At 44.6% G+C, this 21,320-nt stretch overlaps 1 protein-coding gene across 2 annotated transcripts in view; it reads right to left on the minus strand.

Moving 5' to 3' along the window:
- The window catches only part of CLUAP1 (clusterin associated protein 1), a 1,096,220-nt gene that overhangs the window by 434,595 nt on the left and 640,305 nt on the right, over positions 1-21,320 (minus strand). For both annotated transcript variants that reach the window (XM_069646868.1, XM_069646867.1), the window contains exon 7: positions 9,254-9,387. In XM_069646868.1, the coding sequence (XP_069502969.1) occupies positions 9,254-9,387 (134 nt within the window). The remainder of the gene's footprint in view (positions 1-9,253; positions 9,388-21,320) is intronic.

Consider the following 21,320-nt stretch of genomic DNA (forward strand, 5'->3'; position numbering starts at 1 on the left):
CTTCAGCTGCTTTCGGAAAAGAAATTCTCAGCACAGATCGCTGTGCGTCGATGGCGTCGAGTTGATGTCCATCGAAGGCCTCCGTCGAGGGTGACGTCATCGGGAGTACAAGTAGCATGTGCGGCGCCCGTTGGCCTCAGTTCTGTTTTTCCCTCCTATTTGTGTTGTGCTGTCAGCTTAGGCAAGCAGTAGTTAGCCCTGCGAGAACGGAAGCTGCAATAGTAATGGAAATTTTACAGTGGGGTTATCTGGGACGGCGATGAGGAATACGTTGGAGGAACATCCAGTTGGTAAGTAACTTGTTCTCGGAGTGGATTGTGTCCCCCAACATTTTCCTCATCTTTCATAGACTCCCAAAACAGTATGCAGAATTTTGGTGGAGGGAGTAGAATTTGAAATTGTCAGCATTGTATAAGGCCGAATACAGTACCGCCTTACCAAAAGCAACATCCTGAGAGTGGGAAGCATCTAAACAGTAATGCTTTGTGAAAGTATGCAGGAATGACCAAGTTGCAGCATCACAGATAGATTTAATAGGTACGCCCCTTTGAAGGTCTGCAGAAGAGCCTATACCTCTGTTAGAATGAGCTCTCAAGCCTTCTGGCGGATCCTTGCCTGCCAATTTGTAACATTCTGAGATGCCAAGAATAATCCACCTTGAGGACGTCTGTTTTGAAACAGCTTGACCCAATTTCTTTCCGGTGTATCCAATAAAGATTTGGTCATCCACTGGAGAGCATAGAAATATAAAAGCTTAAAGCTCTTCTACGGTCAAAACCATGGAGCCGGTCTTCCTCTTTACCAGGATGCAGCGGGGGGTAGAACGCGCCAGAACAATTTTCTGATTTAGATGGAAATCAGATACAACCTTAGGTGGGAAGGAGGGTTTTACCCTCAAAATAACCCTGTCCTTTTGCAATACAGTATAGGGTGGCCTAGAGGAAAGTGCCTGCAACTCGCTCACTCTACGTGCAGATGTCAGTGCAATCACCAATATGGTTTTGAAGGTCAAAAACCTCAATGGACATGTGTGCAAGGGTTCAAATGGGGCTCACATTAAGAACTTTAGAACCAGATTAAGATCCCAAACTGGGACTTGAAAAGAAGGTGGGAATACGTTTGTGAGCCCTTTCGGGAATTGAATCACCAAGGGAATTTTAAAGTGGAAGCATTCCTTTGAAGAGCGCTTGAAAATGGAGAGCGCTGCCAGGTAACCTTGAATGGTCCCAACATTGAGACCTTTGTGTGCCAAAGAGGAAAGATAACACCTCTGGAGTTGAACATAGAAAATGATCAACATTTTCCCTGCACCAGTCCCAAAACTTGTTCCAACGTCAACGGTACAGAGATTTTGTTACTGGCCTTCTTGCCGAAAGCAACGCCTCCATGACGTCATCCTGGAGGTCCCAATCCTTGTATCTCAGCCTTTCAGAAACCAAGCGTCAAGGTTGAGTGTGTTGACCTTTGGATGGAGAACCTGTCCCTCCCTTTGTGAGAGAAGATCCTGTCCCTCTCTTTGTGAGAGAAGATCCTCTCTCTCTCTGTGGAGGACAGATTGACATTTCTAGAAGGTCCGGGGACCACGTTCTCCTGGGCCAACCCAGGGCGATTAGGATCGCGCAGCTTCCGAACCATCTCAACCTCCTGATTATTTGAGGAATGATGGGGATTGGTGAAAACGCGTAAAGTAGTGGGAATTCCCATTCCACCACAAATGCGTCTCCTAGAGCTCCTCTCGGAGGAAATTCGCTTGAGCAATACCTTCTGCACTTCCAGTTGACTCCGGTCGCAAACATGTCAACTTGAGGGGTTCCCCAAAGGGCAAATATCTCTTGAAGGACTTCCTGAGCTAGTTCCCACTCATGGGAGACTGTGCCCTGCCTGCTCAGAGCATCGCCGTCGTGTTTTCCTCCCTGGCTAGGTGAACTGCTGTTAAGGAGATTCCTTCTTGAATTGCCCAGTACCAGAGCTGCATTGCCTCTCTGCACAGTGGTAGTGACCTTACACCCCCTCTCTTGTTGAGGTAATTCATGGCCACTGTGTTGTTCGTCATTATCAGGACATTCTTTCCCCTTACCGAGGGCAGGAAGGACTTCAGCGCTAGTCTGATTGCCCTCAGCTCCAAAAGGTTGATGTGCAGTTTGGACTCCGATGGAGACCAACGACCGTTGATTGTTAGACCGTTGGCATGGGCTCCGCACCCGGTGAGTGAGGCGTCAATCACTACTGTAATCTCCGGCCATGGCTGCCAAAAATGTTCTCCCTTCAGAATATTGTCCTTGCAGGCCCCACCACAGAAGATCCTGTGCGACCCTGCTTTGCACCTGAAGTCGGTCTGACATTTTTTCCTGAGAATTGGGCCCATTGTGTTCTTAGAGCCCATTGAAGGGATCTCATTCTCAGGTGGGCCTCTGGCACCAGAAAAATGCAGGATGCCATGAGGCCGAGTAACCTCAAGAAATCGAAGGCCGGAGGATTTTGGGCAGTTTGGAATTTGGTAACCATCTGAAGAATGTCTTGAGCCCTCGCCTTGGGAGGCAAGCTCTTTCCCAAGGTTGCATCTAGTACAGCTCCGATGTACTGGAGTTGTTGGGAAGGTGTCATCTGTCACTTCTTGTAATTGAGGGAGAAGCCAAGTCTGAAGGGAGTGGCAGGTGACTGAGATGATCCAGAGCTTGTTCGGGAGAATGCGCCCTGATCAGCCAATCGTCCAGGTAGGGGTATACATGAATCCCCCCCTCTCCTGAGATGCGCTGCCATCGCCACCATCAGTTTGGTGTAGACCCTTGGGGCGGAGGTCAACCAAATGGTAGGACTCGAAACCGATGCGAGCCTCAGGTATTTTCTGTGCTTGTAATTGGATTGACACATGAAAATAAGCATCCTGAAGGTCCAATGACACAAATCACATCCTGTAACTGGAGGGCCTGAAGGATCTGAGCAAGTGTGACCATCTTGAATTTGTCCTTCCTGAGGAACCTGTTCAAGTATCTCAAGTTCAAGATGGGTCTCAAAAATATGGGGAATACCAACCCTTGTTCCTCTCTGCTACAGGCACTGGTTCTATAGCACCTTTCTCTAGCAGGGTTATTTCCTGCACAAGGAGCGGATCTGGAATCCTCAAAGAGTGTTTCCCCGGTGGATTTTTGTGAGGCTGCGTTATAAATGGAAGGCAGTAACCCTTGGCTATTGTCTCCAGAGCCCAAGCATCTGAAGTAATGGCTCGCCATTCTTTGAGATGCTGAGACAGTCTACCCCCCGCCCCACCGGTGTTTTGTGACGCAAGCTCTCTCTCAAAGTGGTTTTGAAGCGGTTGCTGCAAGCTGTCGATGGCAAGGTAGCTGTAGCTGGAGCTGGCTTTGCACTTCTTCTTTGGCCTCTTTGTCTGGCCATTCCTCTCGCCTTTCCGAATGAGGAGTAGTAACGATAGGATTGCCCCCCTCCATGCTTGTCCTGAAGAACAAAAAGGCTGAGGTTGCCTAACAGCAGCCCCTAAAGATTTGGCAGCCGCCTTTGAGGTCTGCTACCTCTCAAAGCTCTCGTCAGCTTTGTTGCCAAAAAGGTGAGACCCATCAAATGTTTAGAAGAAGGGCCTGCACATCTGGTGCGAAACCTGACTTCCGGAACCACGCAAACCTGCGCATAACCGTGCTTGTAGCCATGGACCTGCTGACGCTGTCTGCAGTGTCCAATCCAGATTGAAGGGATTCCTGCATGGCTTCTTTGCCATCCTTAACGATAGCTAGGAAACCTTCCCTTTCTTCCCCTTCTGGTATGTGCTCTGCTGCCATTGATATGCACTCCCATAGAGTGTACGAAAATGTAGCTAAGGCACATGAGGAGTTGGCCGATTTAAGGGCCATACTTCCAGCTGAAAATACTTTGCACGCCCATCCATCCACACGCTTGTCCCTATCCGGAGGGATGGTAGGGTACGCTGCTTTATTAGATGTAGCTGTGGCTGCCTGGACCACCAGACTCTCAGGAGTGGGGTGTTTGGACAGATAGCCGGGGTCGCTACTGGAAGGGCAGTACTTTCTCGCGAGGGATTTATTCACTGCAGGGATAGAATCGGGTGATTCCCAATTTTGGCAACCCTATTTTGTAAGGCCACATGAAAGGGTAAGATTGGGTCTGTAGGTGGACCTTAGTCCAGAATATCAGTAAGGTCATCCTGGATGAGTTGTGCTGGTGGTTTAGCCCAACCTAGGTATTCAACTAACTTTGACAACAGGTGCCGCTACAAGGAATCAGCGTGTTCCCGCGGCTCCGGTCTCCCAAACTCAGTTTCAGGTTATGTGTCCAGACCACTAGCATTGTGCAGCGTGTCAACCCGATCTCTCATTTTACTCTCCTCTTAGATTAAAAAAATCTGGCACATTAGGAGTTCCATATTCAAGGCCAAAGGGAACATTCTCATCCTCACACCTCTCTTCCGCCTCAAAAATCGAAGCGAGGGATTTAAAAGTACTCTTTTCTAGGGAAAGGAGTGTACATTTTGTCAGAAACCACGGAAGGTGTAGGCTTTGGGGGAGGCTTTGATTTTGCCTCTTTGCCAGTTTTAACTTGTTCAGAATGTTGAGTTGGAGCCACAGTGATTTTTGGCGCCGATGATTTTGGTGTTGTGGTCGATAAGGGCATTGATGGCGCCGACAGCGTCAAGGATTAGACGGTCGTCTTTGAAGAGTCTTCGATGGTGTTGATGACCTCAAGCGCCCGTTTCGACTCATGTGACTTTCTTTCATTGGAGACCTAGAAGGTTCTCGATGGGTCTTTCTTCAATCACCCAGTCTCAAGGGCGCGCGAGTGTCAGAACAGGACCGCTCTCACCTGGCTTCCGAAGAAAGCGCGGATGGAGGCTTGCCCTTCTCGAAAATTTCTAGCATTTTCATACGAAATGCCTCCTACTCTGCAGATGAAGAATATTTTGTGGGGCACTTACATTTTCTGGGGGATTCGTCTGATGATGATGAAGAGGATGGTGACCGATGGAGCTGTCTCTTCGATGGTTTCATCGAGGACGAGTGGCGGGAGCCACTATGGAATCTAGATCTCTTTTTGTCCTTTTCGCGTCGAGGAGAACGATCTCCAGACTCGATGGTCGAGGAACGATCTCAGGTTTAGTTTTAAGGCCTACCTGCAATTTTCCCTTCCTTTCTCGCCGGGCTTTACTCGTCACTGCCTGACATTTCAAGCAGGAATCCGTGCTGTGTGCCTCCCCCAAACAATGTAGGCACGAGCGATGCGGATCCGTGATGGACATTTTCGAATCGCATTCTCTGCACTTTTTGAAACCCGAATGAGGTGTACTCGGGGTTGATGACAAAGACATGTCGTCAATGTTTTCTGAAGAACTACGCAGTAAACAAATAAAAACGAGGCATGCCGAGTCTCTGAAGCAAACACGTTTGCTGAAAAACAGAACTGAGGCCAGCGGGCACCGCGCGTGCTACTTGTACTCCCGATGAGGTCACCCTCGACAGAGGCCTCCAAGGGACATCGACTCAACGCCATTGACGCACAGCGCCCTCTGCCGAGAATTATTTTTCCGAAAGCAGCCAAAGCTGGATGAGATATCAAAGATGAGGAATATGTTTGAGGACACAATCCATTCGAAAATATATCTGCATAACACCAGTTGGCTTGGGGAGCCAAGCGCACCTCCTGTTATCTATGGTTATCCAGCTAATCCAGTTCTCCAAAGCTACATCTAGGAACTTAATAGCTCACAGCAATTTCAAATCCTGCTATTGGCAAATCAAGATACAAACAAAATGTCTTCTCAATAAATGTGCATTTCATAGATGATCATGGTAATAGTAAGAAAACTTGTACCAGTCTATAAAGAAAAGTGAATATAAAGTTTGGATTGAGAATACCCAATTTTTTTTTTTTTTTTTTTTTTTATTTTCATTTAGTTTATACAAACTTTTGAAAAACTTTTTCTTTAGTGTAAGATCAACATTCCATCATAGTCCTTAACTATTTTTCGATGAAACACCTTGTTGGACTTCTTCTCTTGACTTTTTCTCTCACTAATTCGTCTACCTTTGCATCAACGTATATTCTGTCTTTTTCCAGTCTTTTCGGATGGGTTGGTCTCTTTACCACAACCTATACGGGCTATGGTTTTAGGCTACCACCGGATTCATTTTTAGGCGCTTCTGCAGAAGCTCTAAGAATCGCATTACTGCGATCAACAGTGGCTTGCTTTCGGTCAAGTGTAGTCTCCACCATTCTTCTTCAGATAGCGTCTGGTACTTTATCCTCAACTTTCCCATGTAGCTGACACGCTGGTCGTTTAGTTCAGTACAGCTTATAATGAGGTGTTTTAAATTTTCATCTTTCTCCCCACAGAATCGACAGAGTATTTTCCCTTGATATCACACGCCTAATTCTCAGGATTTCTTTTGTTTCTAGGATGTTTGAACGAAACATCAAATAATACTTTCTTAGATGTTTGCACGGAGCTAGTGCCAGATATTTCTGAAGCGTATTTCGTTTCTTTGCTTCTTTTGGTTGATTTATCATGGCCTTTTGGCGATCTCTTCTTTCCCCAATTGTAATCCAATCGAGATCCAGCAATTTTCTTTTTACAAAATCTGGGTTATTCCATAACGTTGACTCGTCCGTCCCTAACTGTTTGAGGATTTCTCCACATTGCTGTTTCCAGTCTCTTAGGGCCGACTTTTTTCGCCTACTTTGTTTCCCAGTAGGATTTTGAACGGTGGTAGGTTTGCTTCGTCGTGCATTTTTCTAAAGAGCAATAGCTTATTCCATGTAATCCTTGCGTTCAGTGTGGACATTCATATTTCATATAGAACACACGCAGTCGGTGTGCTTTGTGGTATTTGAAGAACTTTTTTCCAGAAGAAACCTTCACACCTAGACCATATCTTGTGGTTACAGCCAAACATGTTCTCTGCCCCATAGATCAGGATCGGTGTGATTTTATTTTGGTAGAATTTTCTCACTGGCTCACACGTGAATTTCCCGAATTTCTTCTGCATTACGATCCCTTGTGAGGTTAATTGTTTGCAGCTATTTAGAATTTTTTTTACCATTGGTTCGTCATTTATGCTTGAGTTGATTATTGTGCCCAAATATTTTGTAAAGTGCACTTTCTCTAGCTTCTTTGCTCCCACGAACCAACTCGATCTATACTTGTCAGATTTTCTTCCTCTTTTGTTCTCTAGGACTAGGATTTCTGAATTGGCTGCGTTTATCTCTAGCCCGAGTTTTTCTGAATAGATCTTCAATGCAGACAATTTCCTCTGTAGGCCGACTGGTGTTCGGTCCAAAATTACCATATCATCTGCGTATAAGATGTGATGTAGTTGGCATCCATTGATGGTTGGTGGAAATGAAATCACGTTTGACAGTGCTTTCCCTACTTCCGAGATGTAGAAGTTAAACAGGGTGGCCCCTAATGGGCAGCCCTGTTTCACTCCTCTTTCTGTAGGAATTGGCTTTGACAGATTTCCTTCTTTGTCTAGCCTTATTTGAATGTAGGTGTCAGAGTAAAGTTCTTTGATGGCTGCTATCAGACTCTCATCGCAGCCTCTCTTCTTTAGATTATACCACAGGATTTCTCTGTTCACTCCATCAAACGCGTTTGCCATATCAATAAATGCCAAATAGATTTTCTGTCCCGATCGAATGGCATCTATTTTTAGTAGGTTTAATATTAACAGGTTTGTGCTGCAGCCCACTCCCTTTACAAACCCAGACTGTCTGTCATCATAGATTTTTCCGTGATTTATCCACAGTGTGAGTTGTTTGAGGAGCTGAGTTGCAAACACTTTGCCTATAACGTCGAGGAGGGCGATGGGGCGATAATTTGCTGGCTCCGACCGTAAGCCTTTCTTGAATATCGGAACAATGATTCCTGATTTCCAGGTCGCAGGGATCCTTCCTTCTTTTATTATTGCTTTGAACAGGATCTCACAGAATTCCGACCATTCCTCGATGTTTTCTTTTAAATCAGCGTTCGAGAGGCCATCCGGTCCAGCGGCTCTAGATGTACTGCTATTTGCAATTGAGATTCGGATGTCCTCTCTGTCCATTTGTAAGTCCCATGGAATTTTTGCGTGGATCTCCGCTGTACTTGGGCCTTCCCTTCTTTTAAACAGATTTTTGTAGTGGCACTCCCAGTCTGTTTCCGTTACCATATTTGTTATAATCGCTTTTTCTGAGTTAGATGATTCATTTATTAAGGTCCAAAAACCCCTGGAATTTCTCTGGTTCAACGCTTTCAGTATTATCTCTGCGTCGTCTTTCTCCATCTTAGCTCTATGTAACTTGTGCCAGTTGTTGTACTGGTTTCTCACTTTTTTGGATTGGATTTGATTTTCTACTCCTTTGGTGGCATTAATCGATCTCATTGGATACCCAATTATTGCTGACTTACAAGGTGCAAACAGCCCAAATGTAACTTTGCAAGGCCCCGCACTAAAGTAAAATTGGGAAAAAGACATCAGATCATTCACAACTCGGGGGGGGGGATTCAGATATGGAAAGGGCAAAAAACCCCAGGTCCCTTCAAAGCAGATAAATGCTATAGTGCAAGCATTCAGTAAGAGCATGGAGCATACAGTATCAACCATCTCCCTTGTCTGTTAATATTAACTTGGGTATCCCTTACTCTTCCCGCAGTCCTCATATCCCTAGCAAACTTGTCTAAAATTGCAAGTGGTGAATCCTCAATCCTTTGTCCCTTCATAAACAACCAGAAAGGCTAGGTTGAAGAATTCTTCAGTTTGCAGGAGTGGTCCACAAAATATCATCACCTTCTACATATGCTCCCAATTTCTTTGCCTCACTCTACCCTATGTGCTCATCCCCTCAACTCAACTTTTTAGCACCATTTCTCTATATTTCACATCAACCAAGTATCACCCCTCCTCCTTACATACCTCTTTGGAATGTAATCAATCCTCATTTACAGATTCCTTTCTCTTTCCTTCCTTGCCAAATGTAGCTCTCTTTCTCACAAATCAGTCATCTACAGCTTTCTCTGGTCTGTTTTTCCAACCGAAAGTCTCTCACGCGGATGCACAAACCTTTTCTTTACCACCATTGTCAAAAGAGGAACTGTCAGCTGGTGTGTATATACACGCGAGATACTACCAGGTGGATATAGAAAGGTACACCCAGCTTCTACAGTTGAAAGGGGACGGGCAGTCCTACTCAAGATGCACCCGGAAGAATGGACTTCAGTGGCTGTTTTATTGCACATGTGAGTTCCACTCACCTAACACTCTGAAGAGTTTGCAGTCGCTTCTGGTTTCTTTCCAACTCCAGCTTCCGCTTTTCTATTTTGGCCTCCAGATTGGCCTCATCAGAGGCCACATTATTCAGCATATCTTTCATCTTCTGTACCTGCTCCTGTAGAGGGTAAACAAAAGGGTTGTGTGTATTGCGAATTCACGTATCTAAAAGGAACATCAACCAGTTTGCCTTTACAGTTTCTGATGCAATGTCTCATGCGCAATAGAGCTGTGCTTCACAACCTACTGTTTTGACAACAACTTCATTTAAAAAAACACACATTAGGTATTGTTACATATGTGCCACATTATCTACAGAAAACAATGCTTACATACGAGACACAAACCAGAAGCCAAAGAGTTTTCTTAATTCACATACACAAACTATAACTTGCAATATCAAGTCCATCTGGAGGCCTAACCGTCACCAGGAGATGCCCAATAACATCTTTAAAATCTCCAAAACCCTCTATTAGTCCTAGGCCAATAGGACTACCACATTACAATTACTGCTGCAAAGCTGTCAGATGGAATCTGTAAGGATGCTTGATTAAGGTAATGGTATCAAGTTGGTACAATTAATAAACATTCTTCATTGAACACACATGAAGCGTGCTAATGGGAACACCTTACCAACAGTTTCTTTTTTTACAGGAAGAGACAGAAAATACATAGTTAACTGGTTGAGCTACTACCTTCAGTTACAACAGGACGAAGATGGCTATATAAAGACACTGCTGGAAAGCCTTGTGTAGAGATAAATACATTCTTTAGGTACAATTCACATATATTCTATATTTCCCGCTTATATATAATACCCTCAGCTGGAGAAACCTTCCTGGCATCTCTAATTTCTGAAGCAGCTCTCCCAGAGTTGGTCAGCAGTGCTATGGTATGATAGACCCAGGCCAAGTTAAGTTTTCAAGTAGGTTCAACCAAATCTGCCATCAACCTTGTGAACAAGTCTACTCAGAAATGTTTGCAGAAGGTATGGCCCATATGGCAGTCTTCCTGATATCTAGCAGACAAATGTTTCCGATGAAGGCAGTCTTAAATTGCAGAGGTGAATGAGGGCTGAGAGCTCTGCACCCACTCCTTTGTCCACTCCCTCCACAATCTCATGTAATGTTCTAACTACATTTTTCTCTGTTTTTTTTCTTGTACTAAAATCGAATTACTATAGTTTTGAGATGCTAAACTATTTTTTTTTTGGTTAGACATGCAGGTCTTTTTCATCCAAAAAGTGTACATAGAGCTCTCTCTAATAAGACCTAGTTTCATAGACCACAGGAAACAGTTGTGGAGCTAATGCCAGATCTGCTACAGGGCAGGGATATGATGCAAATGGCAGCAGAACATAGAATAGATACCAGTAACATAAAATAAGCACCACCAGGGCTGGTATCCGGAAAACTACAAATGTTGTTTACCTAGCACCCTGGGGACTGGTATCGGGGACATTATAAATGCTATTCATCTAGCACCACTGCCAGTGTTGGAATCCGGTGCAGTATAAATTAGGTTTTCCTAAGGCAGACAAGGGCACATCTGGAGTCTGCAAAGGGTCTGCATGTCACCAGATTGCACAGCATGTACATTGCGAGACAGGTATGCTATCAAGAGATGGCAAACAGAATGTGAATTAAATAATAGGACTTTTATTAATTATCAAGATTGATATAATGCCTAACTTGCCTATAGCAATGGTGTGAATGTCCCTACCTAGAGAAACTAAGGAAAGTCTATGTCCTTAAGTCCAAATCAAAAGCCTGTCTGTGTCAAAACCTATGCTTACCCTCACATCAAATACAAAAAATGTATTGAAAGGTTATTCTAACTCAAATAGTGTTCAACAAAGTCTGGGCAGTCTCTAGCTCCTTCCCCAAGTTTAGTATGCAGTTCCAACAATTATAGGCTTCAACTGTTCTTTCAGGACTGGAGGGTATCCCCCCACACCCATGCAAAAGTACACTTAGTTTCAATATACTAAGTTCAGAAGGAGCTTAGGGTTCCCTTCCCCAAGCTTCAAGTACTGGTTTACCAAGGAATTGTTCCAAAAAGAGTTCAGGGTTTTCTTCCCTATGCTTCAGGCACAGGTGCAGGTGCAGCAAAGGTTCAACAAACACTTGTTCTTAGGTTTTCTTCAGCAACTTCCATACACTTGGTTGGGGCTCTCTGGTCTGTGTGCAGTTATCAGACTGCACAATCCACCCATTACAGGACGCGCAACCAGGGGCCCCTGGCATTATGTTTTGGCTTGAGACCTTGTCCAAGCATTGTTCTGGACATTACTTGACTCTTTATACTTTCATTTGTTAACTTTAAATTCAGTCTGTCTCTTCCTTCATCAGGGTTTGCCGCCTTTAGGTTCTCTTTTGCTCCGACTTCACTACTCACCTTCTGCTGTTTGCCCAGCAGCCTTTAAACACTTTCTTTTCACTTGTAGCACTTTAAATACTTTTTATTCATCCTCAGATATCCACAGGCTTTCAAAAGGGTGCCTATTGCCTGCACCTGCCTCTATGATATCCTGTTTCAAGGTATTCTCTTGCCAACATGTCAGTCGTTCTTTGTAACTCAAAAGGCTTTCACAACCTTTCAAATCTTCTATACGCGATCACTCCGATACACAGTTCGAGTATTCATACAGTTCTGAAGCACTCACGTTTATTGGTGACACGCGCCCGCTCTGCCACAATGTATCTTTTCTTCTCACTCGCACACCGGGTTTCTTTACACAAGAAACTCACTGGTCGCTTTACTTAATGCTGTGGCTCCTCCGCTCTTACGGCTTCTCACAAACTGAGGTCAGGGTCTCACAACCTGCCACTCAGGAACACCGGGCTGGCTCCACCACCCAGGGGAACGAGCACTTGCAGAACCAAACGGGAAGGGCCGACGCTGAATATGGATTTCCCCCCTCTGACCTCACAGGCACCCTGGAGACACGGCTCCCTCGCCACACTTCTGCAGAGCGCTCTGCTCTGCAATTTTCCAGTGTTCTCACATTCCGCTCTCCTACGCTCCCCAACAGTCCGTCTGGGCTCCTCTGCTGCTCTCTTCTTCCAGTCTCCTGCTCTCTCCTTCCTCTCTGCTGCTGCCACGCCATCCTTTTATACACCTGTACCCCATCAAGGGTGTTCAGGTGTGCTTCTCTTGCCAGTTTAGCTTGATTCCAATTAGAACAACTGGGACATACCTCACCTTCAGCTCTGTAGTGTTCAGACTTCCTCTTCTTTGTCCCAATACTATAGTGGTGTTTCCAATAGTAAGTTGTAAAGACTGGAAGGGGGGGGGGGCTGTACTTCTGCTCTCTATATGGCAGAGGAGAGGCACAGAGGACCCCAGCCAAGATTCTCTATTATTGGTAACGTAGTCTAGCAATCAAGGCCTAGCTTCTCAGGAGGTGATGCAGGCTGGTTCTAGGAGTGCATCATTAATACAGACAAGGGACTATGGCATTGCGCTGGACATGACACAGTTACCGACCATAGAAACAGACAAAGGACTGCCCGAAAGGGAACCAGGATAACCAGAGAGAAGCCAGAGTGAAAATGCACCAGCCCGGGAAGTTCAGACACAGCAACTGAGACATGAGATGGAGAAGCAAGTCCTCATGCGAGAAGAATTGGCTGGAAGGTCAGAGGAAGCCTAGGGAGCTAAAAGGAGGCCCGACCAATGCTGAGGCGATAACCCAGTTAACAGTGGTGTGACATCGGCCAGGTGGACCGGTTGCTCCCTAACAACCCTTATATCAGTGAACCGAAGCGGAGTAGAGAGAAGGCAGGAGAGAGTAGTGTTGAACGCTGAAGAACCGCTCGAATGTCCCAGGAAGAACTGGAGACATGGTCCCAGAAAAAGGTCACAGGAACCCTGTTAGACCCAGCAGTGGTTGGGTGGAGAGTTACAAATGCATCAGGAGTTCTCAGTAATTGGTATTAAACTGATCAAAGCATCAGCAGGGAGCTCACAGTGGTTGGTGGAGAAGTGCCGACAGTGACAGGGTCAGTGAGAAGAGCATCCAGAGTGATTGCCCTCGTCTCAGTAAATCTTGCAAAGCTGATCAAGGTATCAGGAGGGATTCTCCCTTGTCTCAGTAAATGTTGTGAAGACAACCAATGCCTCGAGAGTAATCTCCCTCGTCTCATTGAAGGTGGAAAAGTCAACCAAAGTGAAGCAAACCTCGGGAGTGATCTCCCTTGACACAGTACCTGTTCCAAAGTTTGTCCAAGATTCATTGAACCACAGAAATTAGAAGGATGTGGAATTTTGTTAATAAACCATAGAGAAGCTTGGAATGAGCGCAATGATTAATAATTGTTGGCAGACATCTAAGTGAACCAGGAATCGGGGAGGCAGTCTACTTGTTCTATGACAGTTTGTCAGAACAGAAGCCGGTGAAAAGTATGCACTGAGGAATAAAATGTGTATTCCCTAGCCTGGCTGTGCAAAGCCTTCCATGCGTCCAAGTAGACTCCATCCTCCATGCTTAGCATTATTGCACGGGCTGCATTGGAGCGTGTTTATTGATTCATATTTTTTAAAAGCGCAGACAAGCCCTGGGGCATTGTGGCACTGTTACATATAAAAACATAGCTGGTACAAAGGAAAGCTTAGTAATTACATTGATATTTTACATTGTACGGTTCATTTTGAAGTTACATAGTACAGATAATATAGTATATATTTGTATTTACAATTAATCATGAGGTTACATAGTACATTGCAGCTAGTGGGTTAACTAGATGAGAAGGGCGAGGGCACCAGGGTTATGTGAATAGTGCAGTTTTGAGGGATTTGCTAAAGGCGAGTAGGAAAGGTTCTGCTCTGAGTGCGTTGGGGAGGACATTCCAAAGCTTGGATGCTATGTGGGGGAAGTCAATGCCACTGGTGTTGGCTCTTTTTATGGAGGGTACGCAGAGTTGGTTTGCAATGTGGCTTCTAGTGGGGCGGGCAGAGATGTTTTTGGAAATAGTTTCTGATGTAGGATGGGGCGGAGAGATTGATGCATTTTTGCGTGTGGGTTAGAATTTTGAAGTTGATCCTTTCCTTGACTGGGAGCCAATGGGCTTTGTGTCTGGCCCGAGATATAATGGTCACTTTTTGGGATGTGTAGGGCTGCGCGGAGTGCGTTATTTTGTGTTATTTGTAGCCTGCTGATGTTTTCTGTAGATGTGCCTGCCAGAAGGTCGTTGCAGTAGTCGAGTCTGGCTCCTATTTTGGCTCTGGCAATGGATAGGCAGTTTTGAATGGTTAGAAAGGGTTTTATGGCGGTTATCAGTTTAGTGGTGTGGGCAGAGGAAGAAGAGATGGCGCTGACTTGTGTTCTGTTCGATTTCCCTGTGCTGGCTAACACGATATCCACAATACTGTTTATATCTCCCCACCCAGATCATCAATGCAGTAGATGTTAGGAAAGATTTCTTTTACAGCACCTTTCCTTCCATTGTTATGGACCCCTAAACCTTTTGCTTTTATTTTTTAATTTGACCTGCTCTTTTTGTAGTTGCACTACACTGGCCTTTGCTCATCTGTCATGGGAAAAAAGACATGTCCTTCAGGCTGTCAGTACTGGGAAACACTGTTTCCCATAGTCTTGTTACTTGGTCGCCACATTTGGTAACTTCATCACTTTTGGTATTTTTTTGCATTGTGCCATGCATCTTACAATGCAGTAAAATGGGGTACACTTTGTTTTACCCTGGACTAACACTCAGAGAATGTGTGTAACTTTAGGTTGCCCAAGGGACAAGCTGGCGGTAGCAGTTACTTTTTGCTATTTTTTGGTGTATTTTAATTTAGCCTTTACCACGTTTCTCTACTAACTGTGGCTAGTGTCTACACATGGCCATGCCACAATGTTTTTGGTTTGTCCTGTAGAGGAGCAGCCGAATGCCTCTGCAGGAAGTCCCGCACCCTTCCCAGCTGTATGTTGGAGGCCTGAAATTGTGCCATGCTCGGCACCAGCAGTTGTGACAATTTTGCAGCGAATCTTTGAGAAAAGGTACCCATTAAGAAAACCCTATTGGATGTACTCTCGAAGAGATGACAATCTAATGGAGAAAATCCCAGAAGGAATATGAAAAAGAACACTCATTTAACCCAGGGGTACTGTTTGTCTCCATCGATATTTAATAGAGTCGTACAGATGGACTTAGGCAATATTGATCTTAAGAGTGCAGTGATACAATACGTAGATCACATTTAAATTCGTAGCACAACGGAAGATGGGTGCAGACAAGATTCTATTCAGTTGATGACTACTCTAGCAGACCAATTATACAAGGTAGACAAAAAGAAGTTACAGTATGGTCACGAAGAGGTGTTGTACATAGGGCAGTTGATTTCACATGAAGGAAAAAAGGTGACATCTTAAAGAGTTGAGGTGATTATGAACACCACAAAGCCAGATACAGTGAGACAAATGCAACAGTTTTTGGGAATATGCAACTATGTTAGAGCCTGGGTGTTTGATTACAGTTCATACACGAGATCCCTTTTGGAAGCATTAAAGAAAGCACAGGTGAATAAAGTAAAAATAGAATGGACTGAAGAAATGGAGGAAGGTTTTGAGGAGTTGAAAAAAGCTATTTGTACTGCCCATGTTTTGGGAATCCCCAATTATGCTGAGGAGTTTTATTTATTTTCACACACAAATGGGACAGTTATGACAGAAGTACTCACACAAATTACTACATTGGGGGTACAAGCCTCTAGCGTATTAGAGTGGGATTTTAGACCCAGTTATGAAAGGACACATTCCTTGAGAACAGTCATTGGCAGCTGCCGCGTTTGCAATTAAGAAATCTACAAGTATTGTTAAGGGCTGCTCTATGACTTTCTTCATGGAACATGCTCCGTTTGCCATTTTAGAGAAGCCCAAAGGTACATTGATATCCCAGAGAGCTTCCGCCTATGAAGTAATAATTTTGAACCCAGCGGTTAAAATGGTCAAATGTAAAATAGTGAATCCTGCCACGTTTATAGCTGTGTGAATAGCAGAAGGCGATCAAGTGCATGACTGTGCTAATTATGTTATTTTTTATGATGATATACCCTGTGTGAAGGAAAATGCTTTGACAGGAGGGGAAATTATCTTTATGGATGGTTCTTTGAAAATGTATCAGACTAGTGGGTAAAGGCATTCTGGCACAGCTGTAGTGAGGCATAGATTAAATGGGGAATTTGAAGTTGTAACAGGTGCCAGGCTAGTGTCTCACTTTTCAGCGCAAGCAGCAGGATTGGTAGCGTTGTAGTGCTTGAGAAACACGAAGGGCAGGAAGTGGCGGTGTGCTGTGACTCCGCCTATGTGATGTCAACCGTACACGCAGGGCTAGCACGTTGGAAAAGGAGGTTCTACCTCCGTGCGAATGGCCCTCCAGTGCAACACACATCCTTATTGGACATGCTCATTAAGGCCCTACAATTCCCAGTAGTCATATCGGTCATTAAGTAGGCAGCTCATACTAAGCAAACAGATTTGTTCTCTTGCGGGAACAAAGCCGCAGACTTAATAGCCAAGAGGGTTGCATATTCTTCAGATATTTGAGTTTTGATACTCTGACCATTAAGGAGAAAGTTGTCACAGCTATGTGGATGCAAAAAGGGTTAAATAAATTACTGATGACCCAACTAATGGAGATTCAAAGAAGTGCATCGCAGGAAGAGCAGGAATTATGGAAACGAAGGGGGTGTTCTTTCTCCCCCACAGAAGCATTATAGCAACAGGATAGCACTGAAAAGCCACTGATGCCAGTGGTGTTATTACGAGTCGCGCTTGAGCAGCTGCATTACCCCGCACATGTAACAAGGGAGAGTCTTGCTGCAACAATTGCAGAAGACTGGTTTATTCAGACTTCATTGGAGCACGTGGCACAATTTATAGTGAATTGCATTGTGTGTCAAATGTTTACTGCTGAGAACAATCAGAGGGTTAATACCACAGCCGAATGGTCCGTTTCAGCATTTACATATTTACTTTGTCAATATGCTGCAGGTGTGTAATGGATATAGGTACCCAATAGTGGTGGTGTGTCCCTTCTCTAGGTGGATTGAGGCGGGTCTGTGTACACACCCTGATGCCACTTGCACAGCAATGTTTTTAGTACGAGAAGTCTTTCCAAGATGGGGTGTGTGTGTAGTGCTGAGATCCGATAATGGGCAACATTTTATAAATGAGGTGTTTGAACAAGTAGGACTTTTACTGAATATTAAGCACAAGTTTTCTTATCACCCGGAATCAAACGGGAATGTGAGAGACTCAACGGCCTCCTTAAAGAAAGGATTGCCCAGATTAAATTAACATTGAAGAAGGGGTGGCTATATTGAGTACCCTTAGATATGTAATATCTATTTTATTTTTATTTTTTTTAAATCCAGAATCAGCCTGGTTCGGGCCATTACCTCACCCCTTACGAGCTAGTGACAGGGAGGCGGGTGAGAATGCCTCTTACACCACCGTCTACAAGTAGAAGTGATGCCCAGAGCACAGCAACATTAGGTGATGTATTGAAAGAATATTTGACATATATGACCCCTAGCATCTCTCTCATTTCCAATCAACTCAGGCGTCGGGGGTTGGGGGGGTGGAGTCGGTCTCAGAACACAGACAAAGACAATTCAGCAATCGAATCACTCAAACCTTTATCAGCACTCAAGTTGTTTGTTGATGATTATATTCTAATTAAGAATGTCAACAGAAAGTGGCATGAGCTACAATTTCATGGCCTCTTTTGTGTTGGAAATATAACCCCCTCAGCAGTAAAAATAAATGTCCACAGCAGGTGAGCTTGGCTTCACTTAAGTGATGTGAAAGTATATAAAGGCGAGACCTACCCTCCCACCATTGCGATCCAGATGCAAGACAAGAAGAATTTCAGCATTTGCAGACTCGATCGATGACAAAGAAGGACGATAAGGCGAACAGCTGCTGATGCAGATTTTGCATTTGAACTAAGACTCAGACGGCCACTCCTTATAGATATTATAGCAGGAGTGCGAACCCTTGCTGAGAGTCTTATGAATCTTGAAAAATGAACTTTAGAATTAAATTGACTTATCAAAGTTATGCCTAAACGTCAGTTATTGATCAGAAAGTGTAAACAAGCTCAATATTCAGATTAATTTCTCACTGAATATCTGTTTCGTCCAACACATGGTTCTCACAGTCATGTGCATAGGCTTGTGCTGGCTGTTTTTGTATTTATCCTTCAAGCTTATCCTGCTCTCATCAGAATAGACATTGGTATTCACACTTTTTTTTACAGAATCCTAAAAATGGCCCTGTGATTAGAAGGCTTCTAATTGCAATCATTAAGCAGATACTGCAATTGCAGGAGTAAAATAATTTGTGTATGATATTAGAAATGAGGAATGGTGAAGCTAACAAGATTTTAAGGCATGAACAAACACAGCCAGTACCAGGATGGCGAGAGAGATGGATGTCGATGGACTTATGCATAGTATATGCCTGTACGATTACTCTTTTTGTCTTTCTGTTTCTCCTTAGTCTACGGACAAGTGAAATACAAGAAGGGATGGGAAGGAGGACTGTTGTCCTGTGCAGCTCATCTGCTGAAGCCAGAATATGTGCAAGGGGTACAGAGAGTAAACAATGGGTGTTTTAAATCATGGGCCAAACATGCCAAACTGCTGACGTGGGTCAAAGATGAATCAGGTGCAATGATTGTGGTTGCATTGGCGAATGAGACATTGAGTTTCCGAAGAGAAGGAAGTAAACAAGTGGGAGATAACATAGGCTGCAAGACTACAGTTGACGTTACCAGAATGGGAGCAAGAACAGCTGTTCTGATGGATCGATATTGGGCTTGTGGGCCTAGAGCCTGCCTGAAGCTGCCCAAGGATTGGGGATGGATGTGTTCCTTGGTGCTTATCCATGTTCCAGTGTTGGTGATTCCTCAGAGTGACTTGAACATTGGAGAATTTCCGAAAGTAGATGCCCATTTGAGAAGGAGAAGATCGCTTGAATTTCTCTATCGAACTAGAAGGGAGAACTACTACTCAGCTAAATCAATAGATGCATAAGAGGCCATTCCATATGGGCATGACTGCTTCAATCTCCACGGCTATCTGAATGCCTGGGATCCAGGCGATGGCCAATGCTAAATGACTGCAAATTACCAGATGGGGGCTTTTGCAAACAATCAACACCAACATAAAGGGATATAATGCTATCAAAGAAGAATTAAGGGCCATACGATTGATGACCATGCAGAACAGATATGTCCTTGACATGATCACTGATGGAAGGAGGAGTTTGCGCCAATACATGGAGGCCGGCATCATACCACCTGAGGGAACGAAGTTCCTTCACCCAATGAATCACAAGAAGTATGTGGGATGAAAGGTCTATTGTAATCTGAATGGACAGTGCAGTTACATGACCTGGAGTGTGGATGAACATGTAAGATTAGCCGGCTCCCTGAAGGGGGTGATGAAGATCTGGACTATGAAGAAGCACTTCAAGAGCAATAAAAAGATGTGGACTCCGGTGAAGTTGTGGTCGATTGCTCAACCAGAGGGGGGAGTATAGAGGAGCAGTCGAATGCCTCTGCAGGAAGTCCCGCCCCCTTCCCACCTATATGTTGGAGGCCTGAAATTGTGCCATGCTGGACATCAGCAGTTGTGACCATTGTACAGCGAATCTTTGAGAAAAGGTACCCATTAAGAAACCGTATCGATGTACTCTTGAAGAGATTATATGATACGTTTATTTATATAGCGCCTATACACAATGTGTTTCAAAGCGCTTCAAGGCAAGGGAGGGAACAAGGGAAAATACGACGACATTCTTACAGGCCAGGAACAGTAAAGATGTGAAATTAACTATCGTGCTCGACCCAATGACATTTCAGATAGTGCAAGAGCTAAGACAAATATAAATAAGGGAGGGGGAGAGTGGGAAGGAAATGGAAACAGACAGGCGACTACCGTACTAGGCCTGATGACATTTCTGGTAGAGCCAGAGAAAAACCAAAGGTGAGGGAGAGGTGTGCAGAAAGGGAGGGGAGGACTGAAACGAGTGACTATCGTACTTGGCCTGACAACATTTCAGATAGTGCCGGAGGAGGTTGGGGGGCTGAAAGAAAACAAGTAAGGGGAGGGGGGAGGAGACAGACGAGGTTGCTATCATACTAGGTCCAGTGACAATTCTGATAGAGTAGGTGCATAGAAGAAAGTAAGGGGAGGAGCGGGGGAAAGGGAGAGGAGGAGCGAACAGAGAGTAAGCAGTAAAAAAGAGTGGAGAAGCAAGAGGGGAGAGCTAATACAATTGCAGAAGTCAGTAACACAATGTTGCAAGCCAGAATACAAGATGACGATGGGAACAGCATGATTCAGGGACACCATGAGTACAAGATGCAAAGGAAGTCCAGCATGAGAGTTAAGAAAGGGTGACGCACCGTGATTCAATGAAGTCCTTAAAAGTCAAATCCAGCATTTGCCAAAAGACGGTGATGGTGAAACGAGAATGTATCAGTACAGGCTCCTGCAGGAGTAGGCTGGAAAGGGGGGTGCAGGGTAGAAGAATCAAGCAAAACAGGCAACACCTGTGTGCGAGAAGGGGGGCACAAGGGAAGATCACAGTGCGACCAGAGGGGTGGGGATGGCCTGTGGGGACAGAGGGAGCAAACATGTTGGTGCATGCTTACCTGCTGTCTGAGCAGGGGTTCGGGCCCTGGATCCTCCTGGTCCTAAAAAGGTCCAAAGAGGAATTGCTGTTTTCTTTGTATGCCCTTTGCTTCGGCCACCCGGGCGAAAGATGGCCTTGATCTAAGAGTTAAGAGCAGGAAGGAAGCTGCAGAGGTAAGAAGGTGAGTGGTGGTGCTTAGGCCAGGTATTACAGAATAAACAAGTCATAGACGAGTTTGCAAGGTACAGTCCCAAATGGGATACCAAAAACTACACTACCTGTTGGATATCTCGTTCCTAAAACATGACTAGCTGTTACTAATTCGGTTTTCTCTGATTGTGTCTCTCTCTATATGTATGTTCGTCTTCTTTTGACATCAATTTAAATTGGTGAATATATGA

Source organism: Ambystoma mexicanum, chromosome 2q (genome assembly GCF_040938575.1).
Source record: "Ambystoma mexicanum isolate Mex_15411 chromosome 2q, UKY_AmexF1_1, whole genome shotgun sequence".
NCBI lineage: Eukaryota > Metazoa > Chordata > Amphibia > Caudata > Ambystomatidae > Ambystoma > Ambystoma mexicanum.